At 35.6% G+C, this 15,670-nt stretch overlaps 1 protein-coding gene across 4 annotated transcripts in view; it reads left to right on the top strand.

Annotated features, from left to right (window-relative positions):
* PHKB (phosphorylase kinase regulatory subunit beta) overlaps window positions 1–15,670 on the top strand; it is a 79,546-nt gene that overhangs the window by 13,489 nt on the left and 50,387 nt on the right. For all 4 annotated transcript variants that reach the window (XM_074158164.1, XM_074158165.1, XM_074158167.1 and 1 more), the window contains 4 exons: window positions 862–961; window positions 4,164–4,271; window positions 6,246–6,326; window positions 9,720–9,835. In XM_074158164.1, coding sequence (XP_074014265.1) covers window positions 862–961; window positions 4,164–4,271; window positions 6,246–6,326; window positions 9,720–9,835 — 405 coding nt within the window. The remainder of the gene's footprint in view (window positions 1–861; window positions 962–4,163; window positions 4,272–6,245; window positions 6,327–9,719; window positions 9,836–15,670) is intronic.

Below are 15,670 nucleotides of genomic sequence, written 5' to 3'. Positions count from 1 at the left end.
TAGTGGAACCTCAGCATAAACTACTAACATGTTAAGTATGGTGCAAATGGATATGTTTTGTTTGCAGTGTAGTTATCTTTTTACCTGTAATCAAATTAATAACAGCTATAAAGTGGGCTGAGAAATAGCAGTGAGTGTGTTATGCTGTTTCACATATTTTATCAGAGACATGTTGTAAGTTGCAACTATGTAAGAAAACATTCTTTTCACCCCAAAAGGCTCAATCAAAAATTGGGAACTGGAAAAGACAGAACACATGAATGCAATGATCAAGGTTGCTTACACAGAATGCATTTCTTATAGTTAAAATAACTTGGGACTTGGCATTGTTTTTAATACACATTTAGTAACATAGTAATTGTGAGTGTTGTTTGATTTCACAGTATGAAAATACTAAGGTATCTTGAAACACATTTCTGGGCCTTCAGAGCAGTGAACTTTCAGACTCTTGTATACACAGCTGTTGTTTATCAACATCATCAGGAAGTGACTGCTTGATTATGAATGGCAGATATTTTGTAGAGTTAAAGAGAAATTGCCTTTCTCTTTGTTTTGGGTCTCTCAAGGAACACAGAACAGTGGCCTGCAGTGTTATAATATCAGCAAGGATTATTATTTTTCTTCGTAAATTTTGATGTAGAAATGTTTGTGTAAGTTGCAACATAAACTGAAAACGTTTTTTTTTATTTTATTAAGGAAGTATGGGTAGGGCTACAAATATGCTGATATGAGTGTGGGCACCACTATACAACAACATTAGTTAAATACTTAACATTCCAAAGCACTAGTGTGTCATTTTTTTTCTTTTTTTCTCCCCTAATGCATTTCCAATTTGTTTTATGAGTTATCTCTCTTACCCAGGCGTATTGATGATGACAAGGGAAGAACTCATGAACTGGAGCATTCTGCTATAAAGTGTATGAGAGGGATTCTCTACTGCTACATGCGTCAGGCCGATAAGGTAAAACACTGTAGTGTGGACACAAGCACTAAGTTAATTCTAAGGAATTAATTAAACCATGAAAACTAATTTCTAAATATAGGTAAAATTCAAGAGGGAAATGCAGTATTACTATGTGGCTGGCCAGCTAAGAACAGCTGCTTCATTATTGTCAGCATTGTTTTAGGGTATAGAAGACACAAGCATTTTGCAAAGTAAACGGCAGTATGTATTTGACATTCTTTTGCAGTTATTTATCCTGTTTAAACATTAGACCATTAGTAATTGGGGGTTCTTTTATGGCTTTTTAGTGCTTAAATGGAAAGATGTAGAATTTCTTTTAGCTAAGGCTGGAGAGTTTTCTTTGCACTGTTAACTTGGTTATTGCATTTGCAGTTTTTTTCCTTATTTAGGTGATCATTTTGATTATTTTGCTTGGTTTCTTTAGCAGCCACTTTCCAGTGTTCTTTAACCTAATGGTGTAAATTCAGAAGGGCACCAACCCAAAATGAATAAGGAAATAGAGTAATTTACTTATGTTATAGTATGGTTGATTTATTCAGCCTATAATCCTCTTGTGAGTATACCCTGAATATTACTGAATATTCAGGGCTTCTCCTTATCAAAATTCAGATGTGGTGGATTAATTTTGCGTAATAGTTAGCAATAATTCTACAAATAGCTAAATATCTGTATTCTATGTGATTAAGTTTCATGTCAGTGACTTTTAACTGTAGTATTAAAAAATAATTTTCATGTTGCCACATAGCTTTCATCACTTCTAAGCACACAAACTGAAATGTAAAGTCCGTAGGCAAGTGATATCAGTAATAGTAATATGCAAATCAGATGTATTGCCAGTTGTATTTATGCTGACATATTTTTTTCTCAGTTTTCTTAGTCTGTTACTTTGTTGTCTCATATCTTTAAATAATCTTGACCTAAATTGATCTTGTTACATGCGGTGGTTTGTTTTGCGGATGATGAGTGCAGATAGGAATAATGAGCATTAAATTAACACAGGTGTCATACTGCTGACATACTGGTTGTCAGTTTTTGCCTTCATTACTATAAATGCTTCTCTCTTCCTACAGTGTAGTAATAAGCAGTCTCCGGTACCTAATAGACTTAAGTCAAACTGGACTTTATTCTGAGAGACTCTGTATGTGCTGGCCTCATGTAGAAAGAAGATATTTTTTAATAATATGAATTATATATGCCCAAGACATGACTTGAATAGAGAATGCTGCTTATGACAAAAATTGCCCATGTTATATTCTATTGCAAATGAACATTTGAGTTATGACCTAAAATGTACTCAATGTGTTCATGGACTAGACATGGTAACTCCACAAAACAGTATTCACTTTCTTGTTTCTGGGGCACATGCTATACGCTATGTATGGATTGTTGGTAGAGAAGAATATCCCCTAAAGATAAGATAGGTGTTGAAAATGTTGGGAAATGTGGACCAGGTACTGGCAATGATGGTTAGAAAATTTGAAAACTGTTTGTTGGAGAGCATGGCATGAATTGAGGAATTATGGAGAAGGATCTTTTGTTACCTTCATTCTTTTCTCCATGAATTTGATTTCCTTTCTCTGCCCTATTGGCAGCTCTCTGACAGTCCAGATTGTTTTCTCAAATGGTTTTGTAAGGTAGCAGACATCGTATTTCACAATGAAAAAGGAATCAAAACTGCTGTAAAACCTCTGTACTTCTTATTTCACTCCATTGTTGTTAATCTCTTGTATTAGTAATTCATCTTATTGCATTCCATTTCCATAGTAAGAGATTCTGTATCATAGAGGCTCGTTCTGAGGTCCAATGATAGTGTCCATGAATAAAAAGTCATTTTAATCTGGGGTACTATTCTTCCTACGTGTGATCTTTATGTTTTCTTTTTAAGCTCTCAGCTTTGGCTTCTAGTATCTGTAAACATTTCAGTGTACATCTGAATGTCACAGACTGTGCTCACCAAAATAAGTCTTTGTTTTCCCGTATACTCTGATATACTAGAACGTCTTGGCTCTTGTAGCTTTTAATTTGTCACATGATCTACGTGTGGCAATTTCTGAACAATTTGGTACATCTGTAACCCAAAAGGCTTAAAAAATATTATTAATAACAATATTGTTATTAATAATTTGTTTTATTATTTATTTGTTTTATAATTAATTATTAATTTGTTTTAAAACATTTTTCACATTGTCAAATGGTACAACAATAATTATTAAATTTTATGGATCCTGATTCATAAACATTATTAAAACTATTGTTCCCAACATAAGTTTGAGCTCTTGCACTCCAGTAAGAGCTTTAAACTGGGAAGGTTGAGGGAGAGAGAGAATGCTCAACCGTCAAGTGAGGAAGCGGTGGATGGGGTAGGCAAACAAAGGGTCTGGGGTGACGTGAACAGAAGGCACATGGCATTAACTGAAATGGAATTGTCCCAAGCGTACGTGTGGAAATAAGGAGGTACCTATGGGACAGCATTATGGAGAAGAAAACTCTCATACCCTTTCTGGGAAATCAGCATGCTTGGGTGGCCTCAGCCATGCTCGTACACTAATGCATGCAGCATGGGGAGCAAAAAGGAGACATTAGAAGTACGGGCGCAGCTCCAGGGCTATGATCTCCTGGGATCACAGAGGCCTGGTAGGATAGCTCAAGCTGCTGGAACACTGTGATGGGTGGATACGGGCTCTTTGGGACAGACCAGGAAGGTGAGGAGGGAAGTTGCCCCATAAGTGAGAGAGTAGCCGGAATTCATGGTACTGGTGTGCTAGGAAAAGGTGGTGAGCCAGCTGAGAGCGTGTGGGTCAGGATTCTATATGTACATTTCAGATCTATGAATTAAGGTAGGTGTGATACGCTTTGACGTGCTTTCTGCTAAGATTTCAGCTCCAGTAAAACACAGGGATGTTTCTGCAGAAGATGAAAGTGACTAGGCATCTGTAGCTATCGATTACAGAATTTTTTCCTAACAAACCCAAAGAGATTAGATAGCTGGATTGAATATTTGTATTCTTTAAGTATGTGTATACTTTAAGTATGTGTGAAATAGTTGCTGATAAGTTTCAGGAACTGTTGATTATAAGTTTTACATAGTGGTCATATCAAGATGTTTTGAAATACCCTAGTTATATAGTGAATTTGTGGTTGCCAGACATACTGAAATTACTGACTTTGGTTTTATGTTTTGCCTTTAATTCACCTTTAGGTTCAGCAATTTAAGCAAGACCCCAAGCCATCTGGATGTCTTCATTCTGTTTTCAGTGCACACACTGGAGATGAGGTCTTCTCCCATAAGGAATATGGTCACCTTCAGGTAAAATATGCGTGTGCGTGTAAATGAAAGTTTGGATGATTTTAAATAAGATTATTGTTGTCTCCATTCTTTCACAATGCAGTTGTCTCGGTTTGTTTGGATTGATGTTGGATGTGTTGTCCTTGATAAAATTGAGATTCCTTCTGCATCTTTTGGTGAAAAAGACAGACTGTTTTGAAATATAACTCAGTGGTATGTTTTGGTCAGAAGGTACTGAAATAACTGTGGGATTTGTGGAGGTAGATGGTTGGTTGGTTGTGAAGTTGCTTCTTTTTGAGACCAACAGATGGCTGTCAATAAATAATCCTGGCAAAAAAAAAAAAAAGTTGTAGTAGTCAGTAAAGTGAAAGATTTAGTGTAATCTTACATTGAAGATTGGATTTTTTGTTAACGTTCCCAGCTTAATTTTCCATTTTCTGAGCAATTTTCATTCATAGTAAAGATTTAATATACCCTGTCAACAGCTTTGTCTAGTTACAAATTGTACACTGTTTTATGTAGCAGCTCCTAGTCAGATTCATTGCTTAATGGATTGTTTTATTGTCTTTCCTTTTCCAAAGGGTTGATTTACTTTTTTTTTCCGTCTCTTTACCTTCAGACCCTTTTTTGCATTCATAACCTTGTTCTTTTGCATTCCATAACTCTACGTACTCTTTTTAGGTCAGAAATTGCTAGGGACATTATTCAGAAGTTACAGTAGTTGATAGTTGTTTAATTTCATGGTGACAGCATCACTGAGAGAGTTTGTATGGTAAACGTGTTGGATTCAGGAAATATATGTTCTGAGAAAAATGAGTTGTGGAGTTACCGTAAGTTAGCGTTTTGGACTTCGATGTGAAACTTCTTGAAAATGCATATCTTTTATCTGCAGGAGGAGACAATAATTTTAGGGCCTGGGGAGCATTGTATGATAGTTCAAAGTCTCTGGTTTTTATGGCAACTCAACCCTTCCCATAAACATCCATCATCAGCAAATCTCAAAAAAAAAATAGAGGGTTTTCATCTCTGTGGAGACAACAGAAAACAGAGTAACTGGGGGGGTTCAGTTGGGAAGAGTGGAATATATGACATAGCTGGTCTGCCGTTATTGCTTTAGTTAGTGCTTTTCAGGTTGTATTAAGAAACTGTTAAGAGCCAGTAGTCTTTAAATCTTGTAGAATTTTAAAAATTTTGACCTTATTCTTAATCTGCTATGTTTCAGGTAAATTTTAAGTTCTAGATGGATTCTCTAAATTTCATGTACTGAGATTGTGGCTTTAGTGCTCATTGAAGAAAGTTATTGTGATAAACTGAGTTTCTCTATTGAAGTTGTACAAATTCTCAATTATACTAGAATTCTGTGTGACAAAAGCAGTTTTCTTTGATTCATTAATAAATTATGATGCTCATCTGTACAGCTGCTGAAGGTAATTACTGTAAATAATAAATGCTATGTACAGCTACAGAGGAAAACAGTTTTTCCCAAATATAATCATGTCTGAATGTTGTAATTATACTTCTGTCCGTCAATAACGCTAAAATTCCAGTTAGGGACAGAGGGATTTGTTTTTCAGATGTGCTATGCATTACTCAATATGCTACTTGCCTTTGTGGTGCTCTCCTTGCTACTAAATATGAGAATACATATACTAAATATATGTAAACATGAAACAACTTGTGACTAAAGTGATTGCTTATGGGTCAAAGCAGTGTGCCTACACAAAAACATTTAAATATCATAGTTTCAAATAAGTTAAAAAATGATACTGCAGCAGAAGTTGTAGAGGCCAATGCTTGTTTGGGGCATTTCTTCCTATTGTTTACACATCTTGACATCTAGGATATTGCTAGATTAGGATAATATTTTTGAAGAACCGAAACTGTGTTATAGTGGGACCATCTTTGTTAGTAATATCACATTTAGCTTGTTTGTTTATGTGACTCCAATAAACATAAAATTAATTATAGTTTCCTTTCTGTCTTTAATTACTTCAGATAAATGCTGTGTCGTTATTTCTCCTCTATTTGGTTGAGATGATCTCTTCGGGGCTGCAGATTGTCTATAACACAGATGAGGTACAAATTGATTTCCGATGTTAAAACACATGCTTTATTAAGTTGGCTTTGGTTTTTTTTTTTCCTTGGTTTTATTTTTTATTTAATTACCAACTGTAAAATAATTCTTCTGGAAATGCACTGCAGATATTCTCCACTTTTACTAGAAGTCAGTAAAGATAAATGGTAGTGAAATAAATTAATAGGTAATAAAGTGTTAGATATGCAAAGAGGGAATATAACATGACATGAAAACTTTTCTAGTTCTCTGCTGTTACTGAAAGGTACAAAGTCAGGAATTAAAAGGTCTGTTACAACGGTTAACTTCCAGTTATATTGTTCTCACTTTTCACCTTATTTCCAACTGTCAGTCAGTGCATTCTGTCCAGTGGAATTTCAATGTAATACATAACAGGGTTAATTTTGTGGAAACCTAAAGGACTTTGTTTAAATACATATGAATCTGTGGGTGTTAAGAGGTTTTGCTGTATCTTTACTTGAAAATAAAAACAATTTTATATGATGGTAAGACATGTTTGTAGGATTGACAACTGTTCTGTAAATAAGATAATAATAGCCACCACGGCATTTACTTGAGGACAAGTCACGTCAGGACAACCTGCTGTCCTGCTCTAAAATGAGGTTATGTTTTGAGACAGGAACGGAAAGCACAGATTTTTATTTTTTTTCCCAATTTTCTTAATCTGGATTTGTTTAAATTTATTTGAGTCTGTTTAATAGTTGCTGCTGTATTGCCTTAAAAAGTTTAAATGCACTTACAGTACTGCCATTTTAAAAAAGGGAGATTTTTCCAGTAATAGTATATTTGCATTAAATTTCTAAAATGTACATCTTCATTAACGTTCTTTCATTAGATAATGAGAAAACTAAGTGATGCAACTCTTTTCACAGTTAGATCATAGGTCTGTATGATTTTGTCTGAATTGCCTTTATGTCTGTGAGGAGGCAAATTGTATGGCTTCAGCAGGAGCCGGGAGGGGAAGAGGGGGGAAAAATAGGGAGAGCACACTGTCACACAAATGTATATAATTATGTATTTACTTATCTTGACTTATAAATGATATTATCCTCCAGATGTTTGCATTTAATTACAGAATCTGCAGAAAAAGTGCATGTGTGTAGACTCTCCAGTTACTGGATATTCTCCACTTTAATGTCAGAATATAGTTTTCATTGCAACTATATCCTAGAAATCTGTGGACTATGGAGATTTATACTAAGATTATTTTACCACAGACCTATATATTCTGTTAGTCTTTGTATAGCTTCAACAGTTGCATAGTCAGATCTTACTAACGCCATGTGATTATGGTATTTCCTGTGTGTCCAGATAATATTCAGCGTAGTGGCATTGGCCGCGCTGTGGATGTGGCAATCTGCTCTCCAAACATCGAGTTGGATATTCCTTTCCAGTGATGTCATTGCACCACGTATTAAGTCTCTTTCCTTTCAAAGAGAGAGGGTTTTGAACCAGCGGTAGCACAGTGGAAGGTGCTGGCAGATGGTTGATATTTGGCAAGCTGTCTGCATCAATGTGTTTGTACACACAGCTCTTGGCTTTGGAGGCAATCATACACTAGGCTGTTTGATGTCAGGCGTGGCAGCTGTCAATGAGTTACCCTCTAGTTGCATCTGTTTGTACTTGAAAAATTAATTTAATTGCATCCATAACAAAGAGAACAGTATATGATTGTGCAAGTGAATGAATCTGAGAGCAGTTGTCTACACAGAAACCAGAGGAACACTAGTATTTGTGGTCATTCATGCTGCAGGAGTTTTCTTTATTGCACCTTGCTCTCCGCATGCTTGACTTCTGGATAAATAAGCTTAACACACACAATCCATAATTTCTGTAAGTGCTGATATGAATGATTGCTCTCTGAAGATTCTGGTTTGCAACCAGTTATCTGTTGCCTTTTTTCTGTAAATCTGCTATTTGGAAACCCTTACTAAATCTTATAAAATGTCTGCAATTGACCATTTTTTTTCTTGTGTTCTGATCATCATCACTGGTAAGGTTGTATATTTCGATGTGGTGCTCTTTGCTTCTTCATTTAGCTGATGCATTTAAATTTCAGTTAATGATACAGATGGGAGAAGCTGGACTCTTAATCATTGGCTGTTCTGGCTTTATTCAGAGAAAGTTCATTTTAATACAACCAAAAGCTAAATTACAGGCATAAATAATACTGGGAATATCTAAAGAGTGGGACAGTCTGTTTCCTTGAAAGTAAAGACTTAGCATACAGATAATTGTACATGAGCACCTCACAGTGAAATTTTAACAGAGACATATAATACATAGAGATACAAGTAAGTATAGAAATATATATATGACTGGTGGACTGGTATTAGTGTAAAGAGTTTGTCCAAAACAGTAACTTTTTAAGATTTAAAGAAAAATGGAGAGAAGGCAGCAAAACAGAGGTATGCAGGTGAACTAAAATGGAAGCAAATACCTTTCAGTAAAAGATTTTGGTTTTATCTCATAGCTCATTAAAAAAAAATTTTAATCACTTGACTCTAGTAAAGTGGGTCCTCCTCTGTACTTCCCTGATATGGTTTGCAATATTCTCTTTTCTCACAGAATCTCCCCTTTAATAATTTGGATGGGAGGGGGTGAAATCCCCACTTTGGTGGATGGATCAGTGTAAATCTTGTGTTTGTGGTTAAATTTCCTGTAAATTCTCATCTGTGGACTCTTGAAGTGAACTGTAAAATTTATCATCAATTTAACTTTTCTGCAGTTGAGCAATTCCAAATCTCTCTTTCAACAGTGTAAATGAGGAAAAAGTATCTGCTTAAATAAGTCCCCAGCTATACATCTTAAATACCTGAAAATACCCTTAAATAATTTAATATTCAGTTGAAACATGTTGATCCAACAGGAAATTTTAATTATAATAAATTGGTTTTTATTTGTGTTTATAGAGGGGTGTGTTTGAATCTGCATAGGTATGTATTATCTGGAGCTAATATAATTAAACTTTGGCATATCAATTCTCTTAAAATGAATCAGGAAACAGCACCAAGATTTCTGTGTCCTAATCTTGCAGTGCTCTCTGATGTTGCTTGTAGGACAAATCTTGTAAAAAGGGTCAAAATGCCACCTTTTTGGAGCTCTTCAAATATGTGTCTTGAATAAGAAATAATTTTTATCCCTGGCTTTGTAGGAACTTTTGCATAAATCATGTCATCACTGAATTTGAGACAGCTGTTAATATTTTGTGATTAAAAACTGGTTTTGAAGAGACTATTTAAACTTAGGAACATTATTCTCTGGAGGGGGAAAAAGGGTAGAAGGCACAATTTTGATGGCTGAGGAATAACAAAAAAAAAAAAAAGCTTTCATTTTCCTTCAGTCACTTGTCATTCTTTCTGTTTTCCCTATAGGTGTCTTTCATTCAAAATCTTGTGTTTTGCGTGGAAAGAGCATATCGTGTACCGGATTTTGGTGTCTGGGAAAGAGGGAGTAAATACAACAATGGCAGTCCAGAGCTGCATTCGAGGTGGGTGAGCGAATGTAGCTCTTTCAGTCAAAGCAAGTAAATGTGATATGAATAAAAAGAATTCATGGGGTGACTTAAAAATAATAGTGCATTAAAATACTGTTTGAACTAGATTAAGGTTCTCTAAAGACCGAGGGATGTATTTTGGGAAAATGTGAAGCATAATTTCATCATCATACGCATGCTGAAATAACCACATAGATGCTTAGCTATTTGAGTATTCAAATTCCAATAATTATGTGCAGCTGCATGCATGTAATTCCAAAAATTGTGTTTAGAACAGTTCAGACTCTTGAGGCATGTGCAGCAGATTGGATTCACTAATAAGTTTAGGAATATCCTGATTTAAGAAGGTGTTAAATGACGAGTCTGGATTTTCTCATCTCCACCATGCTGGGAGGAAGATGCTGGAGACTGTGGAGGGATAGCCTAGTGCACAGGTTCTTTTCCAGGTTTTTCAGATGCTACTGTCCCATGAGACAGTGAGGAATGTTCTTAACATTTTAATATTAGAGCGGTCTGGTTCACTTCAGTGGAATTGCTCCCGTGCTGTCTGTCTCGAACCATCAAATCTGTCATCTGACAACTTGCTTTTTCTAGCATTACTATTGTTTTCTTCACTTTTTGACTTCTGAGATTTTATTAATCATAAAAATGGCTACAGCTTGGATATTGTAGGATTTTAAAAATATCGTCGATACTGATAAATATCATGGGCTTGCGAATAATACATGGGTTTCTTCCAGTCTTTGATGTTGCCAAATGAATCTGTGTTCTCATTTCAGAATGAGGTAGTTTTTCTTACTTCAAATACAGACGTGTATTTTAACCTATAGATATAATTACGTGCCGTTGCCACAAAACAATTCATTTAGGTGTGTTTCTTCAGGGCTTTTGTAGAGCTTTAGTACCAATATGAGAACGGAAAACTCCAAGTGTTATTATATAATTTGCTTTAGTAGTTTGGGTTTTTTTCTTCCTCCTGTGTCTGTAAAATTGTCAAATGCCAGACTATGTGAGCATTCACTTAAAGAATCATATACTTCCTTCCACATTTCACCTTGTTACCAGTTCGCAAAAGGAGCACTGAAGTGTCTCCTGTTCTTTGCAGCATTCTGGGTATTCAGTATCTGAATTTCCTCCAGGGAAAACTGAACATCTTTTAACCAGATGGAAATGGGCATGTTGTCTTGGCTTAATCTAGACTGACATTTATAGGTTGGTTTTTCTAAGGGTGAAGTTTTATGAGATGGACTGAGCCAATCTAACAGATCATTGAGCTGGCACAAAAGGAAGTACAGAGCTTGGTCCTAATTTAAGAAGTAGACTTTGGCCATCAGAAACAGGTATTGCCCCTATTTTTCTTTCCTTGTGTGCATGTTGATACTCTGCTTCACTGTAGGAAGCCGGTAGACGATTTCCCTTGTTCTCATATATCAGAAAAAATGGAAGAGGAACACGCATCAAAAGAAGTATTTAGATATTATTGAGAAAAGCCCTGGGTACACTAAAATATTCTCTATACTTTGTTATGTTCCTATTTTAGCATATCTACCTTAGAGAGTTCTTAAAAAAAAAAAAAAATCTAAAAAAAATTCAAGAAGCAATTATAATCAATCGGGGCTACATACATGAATGATGTATGTATGTCTTCAGTGATTATGGGCTCCAAAACAGTCACTTAAGTTTGAGTATGCAGTATGCTGTACTCCTGGCCCTTAAAACTCACACTGTAAACACACTACATACAGTGTGTGTTTGCTTTCAGAATTAGGTCTTTTATTGAAAGAGGCTTTCTCTTTAAAGAAGATATTATATAATATGAAGTACATGAATATAACTGGAAATTATGGCCCATGGTAGAAGATGTAGATATTTTAAGTCTTTACACAGTCTTGGTACTCTGTCTTCGTATGCTTCTAATACATGATAAATAGTGAAACACTCTGTGGACCAGGTCTTCACTGATGTATGCAAATTGATGCCTTTTACTGGCTCAAAGGCAAGATTTGTAACGGCTTTTATTATAGTGCGATCCCTTTCTCATACGGCTGAACTTCTGAAAAATTAATTTGTCCTGTAACCATTTGATCAAGCTGTTCTCCAGGCATCTGCTCGGTACCTCTGCAAAATATTTTTGACATCTCCCATATGTACAGCAAGAATAATGAAGTTGCCGAAGTGCTGTATCTTCATATTCCAAATCTAAGACTGTAGGGCCTCGATCTTGCTCTTCTCTGTAGTGTAGGTATTATATTGCTATAGTGGTGTTCCATTTTGTTTTGTCTAGTGATGAAATTATTGTTATTGTTGTAGGTTTGGTTTTTTTGGTTGTTTATTTTTTGTTTCTAACATCCCTTGTGGTGTTCGATGTCCCAATTGAACTGCATGGTACTTGGTGCATGGAGGCAAGAAACTGAATGGGAAGAGGATTAAGGAATTAAGGATGTGTATATTTTAAGGTGTGTTTTGATTAGCAGTTGCTAAGAATATGCAAATTTTAGTGTTTGCCCTTAAGTATTTTACTAAGTGGGTAAATCTAACAATTAAAAGTTGCTGGGAATTCTGAGTGATCATAGAATCATAGAATCATAGAATGGTTAGAGTTGGAAGGGACCTTAAAGATCATCGAGTTCCAACCCCCCTGCCATGGGCAGGGACACCTCCACTAGAGCAGGCTGCTCAAAGCCCCATCCAGCCTGGCCTTAAACACTTTCAGGGATGGGGCATCCACAACTTCCCTGGGCAACCTGTTCCAGTGCTTCACCACCCTCACAGTAAAGAATTTCCTCCTAATATCTAATCTAAATCTCCCCTCTTCAATGTTTAAGTGAATTTACAAATGCTCTTTTAGCAAGCTGGAAGTATAATTTCTCTAGGTTAGTCCCAGCTTCCCCTGCCCCAAATGTGCATCAAGGTCAAATGTTACCCATAGTATTATGATTGCAAGCTTGCTCTTGATCATCTGTGACAGTGTCAGCTACAGTAGGTCTACAGTTTGCATCTGTGGTAGTCCAGTATGGACATTAAGAAGAAACCTTTTCACTGGAAGTGCAGTGAAGCACCAGAGCAGAATACTCACAAGAAGTTTACAGAATCTCCATCCCTGGAGATTTTCAAGACTTGTCTGGATGAGGCTATGGTTTACTTGAATAAGTCTTGGTTATCATGTCTGTCTGGCTACAAGTGAGATTTCATGTTGGACTAGACGAGTTCCATATGTCCCTTCCAACCAATTACTTTATGAGCCTGTGAAATTTTCAGAGGCGTATTTAAAGAGGGTTTGGGTTAGGTTTTGTTTAGGGGCCATCTCCAGGTAAGCATCTTTTTCTCTGGGAATAGAGTCCGGCAGGTTAATTCAGCGTGTTCATAGCAAGTTGCTGAGTGGAGGAAGGAACATATTTATTAAAATACATTATACTTTTAATTCATACTGTTAAAAAAAGTCCGTTTAAAACAGTCCATTTTTTTCCATTACTAAATTGTAGACCGTGAAGAATGTATTTTCTGTAGAAAGACATGAACCCAATGTTTATTATAAAACCGCTTTTGTTATTTGGCCGACAGGAAGGCATTAATGAAACAAGTGTCTGAAGTGTGATCGTAGTTCTGAAGTGTGTTGTGTTGGGTGATTGTTCAGACTTTTGAAGACATACTGGATACTACAGCTGCTCTCAGACTTTTATTTTTTTAAAGTAACTTGCTCCTGTTAGTTACTTCTAGTAATCTAAGTAGTACTTGTGTGTGTGGGGAAGGGAATGCTTGATATACCATTGTAATGTGAAGAAATATTACATGATGGGGGAAAGAAAGGAGTATTTTAATGTTGAGACATTCATATTTTCATTTGCAAGTAATATTTGTGAGAGCACTGAAGTATCCAGGGGCTTTGAATAACTAGAGGTAGAAGAATTACTGATCAATTACAGTAAGTATTCTGACTGTGGCATAATGACTGAGAATGTAAAATAGAAATTATTTCAAGGAAGGAATCCATATTTGTTTTCAAATTTTTTCAAGCAGTATCATCCTATTTTGTAGATAGGGTGAGTAGTTTTACATTATCTGAATACCAGCAATTGTTGCTGTTGAACAACTTCACCTTTTGTTAGTAACTTTTTCCCCACTCTGAAATTATCTGATTGTTGGTTATTAGAAGTGTTAGTTGGAAGGGAGAATAAGAATATAAGATTTTAACAAGTGATACAGATTTCAGTGTGTGGGATTTCTCCGATTTTCATTTTTTACGTGCACAGTTTGATAATAATACTTAACTCCTGTGAAAAGTTCTGTTCTCAGTCATCACACTAATTTTTTTGATCAATTGCTAGGTGATAATTAAAATAGAGTGATTGTTAGAATAATTACGTTTTTGTTTAGGTATTTGAAACAAAGCCAGAAAAATAATTCTATTCAAAACAGTTCTGAGCTCAGTTTATTCCTTCATCACATTCTGCAGTACCAGAAGCTTTCATCAGCAGAAGATACCCAAACTGAGGGATTTCACCACTGTTTGATGGCAGCTGCTCAGAGCAGAAGTTAGTTAACCTAATCAGCTTTCTCTTGTTGAACCAATTAGAATTAAATCCCATGAGTAGTATTTCTGGCAATGTTTCAGAAAGAGGGATGGAGGTTTGTAAACCTGTTGGTAATAGTTAAAAAGAATGATAGAGTCTGAAATCAGTGTCTAAAATACTTCTAATATTAAAACCAACCCAGGTAAAACAGTACTTTAAGTAAACAAATTCTATAACCCTGCACTGCATTTTTTTCGTTATTTTCTGTGCAATCATAATTAACTCCCATCTTTAAAAGTTACTAAACATTTGGAATTTTGTATGAATAAATAGTACGAACCAGTTTATTTACAGTAAGGTAAAAAGTTTGCTCTGATCCCAAAATGCTGCACAGAGTATAGAAGAATTAAAGTTAAAGCACAGTCCCTGTTTGCAGTTTTCCGATAGTTTGGTTGCTGTTTTTTGGCTGGAAAGTGCAGTTTATCAATACTATCACAACTCCTCTTACACAGAAGTTTGGGGATTGTTAGTGATTATTCCCTGAATATTTTTTATAACTCAGTGTTGCTTCATTAATTATTTTTATAGACAAAATATCTAGGCTGTCATGTTTAGAAAGTACATATTTCTAACTGTTGCTAATTTTATTATTTTCCCTGCAAGTGGAGTGTAGCCCTCAGGCTTTTAAGGATGCTTTAGTTTTTCACAGTCATGACTGTCACTGTGCCAACGTTATTCTCATTTATCTGGGCACATGGATCCTCTGACAAACTATTTTTTTTTTCCCAGTTCTTGTTTGGTAGTACTGTGTAATTTTTATCCCAAGTAAAAGATGGCAAGAAAAGTCTGGTTGGCCGAGTGGATAATCAGTTTTAGAGAAAAAAGGATATAAGCTTTTAACTCCTTTTTTGTCCTTTTTTTTTTTTTTTTTTTTTAAAGAGAGTATTTCAAGGAATTACTGTGCTAATAAATAAACTGTTAAATTATTTAGTATATTCTGTTTTTCCCAGACTTTCCCAGTTCTTAAAAGTCCGACTTTTCTAGCATCCATATATAGTACTGCAGATGTTTGAGAGTTCATTTTTTGTTTAATGTGTGTGTGCGCTTGGGTTTTTTTTCTCCAAATTTGTGTATTTTACCCAATTGGAAAAAGCACAGTAGCTGTATCTAAATGGTTGTGAGCTGAGGAGAGTGTCAACAACTTCCTCTCCCTTACAGGGAAAGGCTTTATGGAAAGATGGACCTTTCAGTTCTTCTTTCCAATGACTTTTATCTTGCTAAGGTTGGAGGCTTTCTTCCTGCCGTGTTGATCTATGTC

This window comes from Numenius arquata, chromosome 13 (assembly GCF_964106895.1).
Source record: "Numenius arquata chromosome 13, bNumArq3.hap1.1, whole genome shotgun sequence".
Taxonomy (NCBI): domain Eukaryota; kingdom Metazoa; phylum Chordata; class Aves; order Charadriiformes; family Scolopacidae; genus Numenius; species Numenius arquata.
The sequence above is the reverse complement of the archived record's forward strand: the minus strand, read 5'-3'. Positions and strand labels throughout refer to the sequence as shown.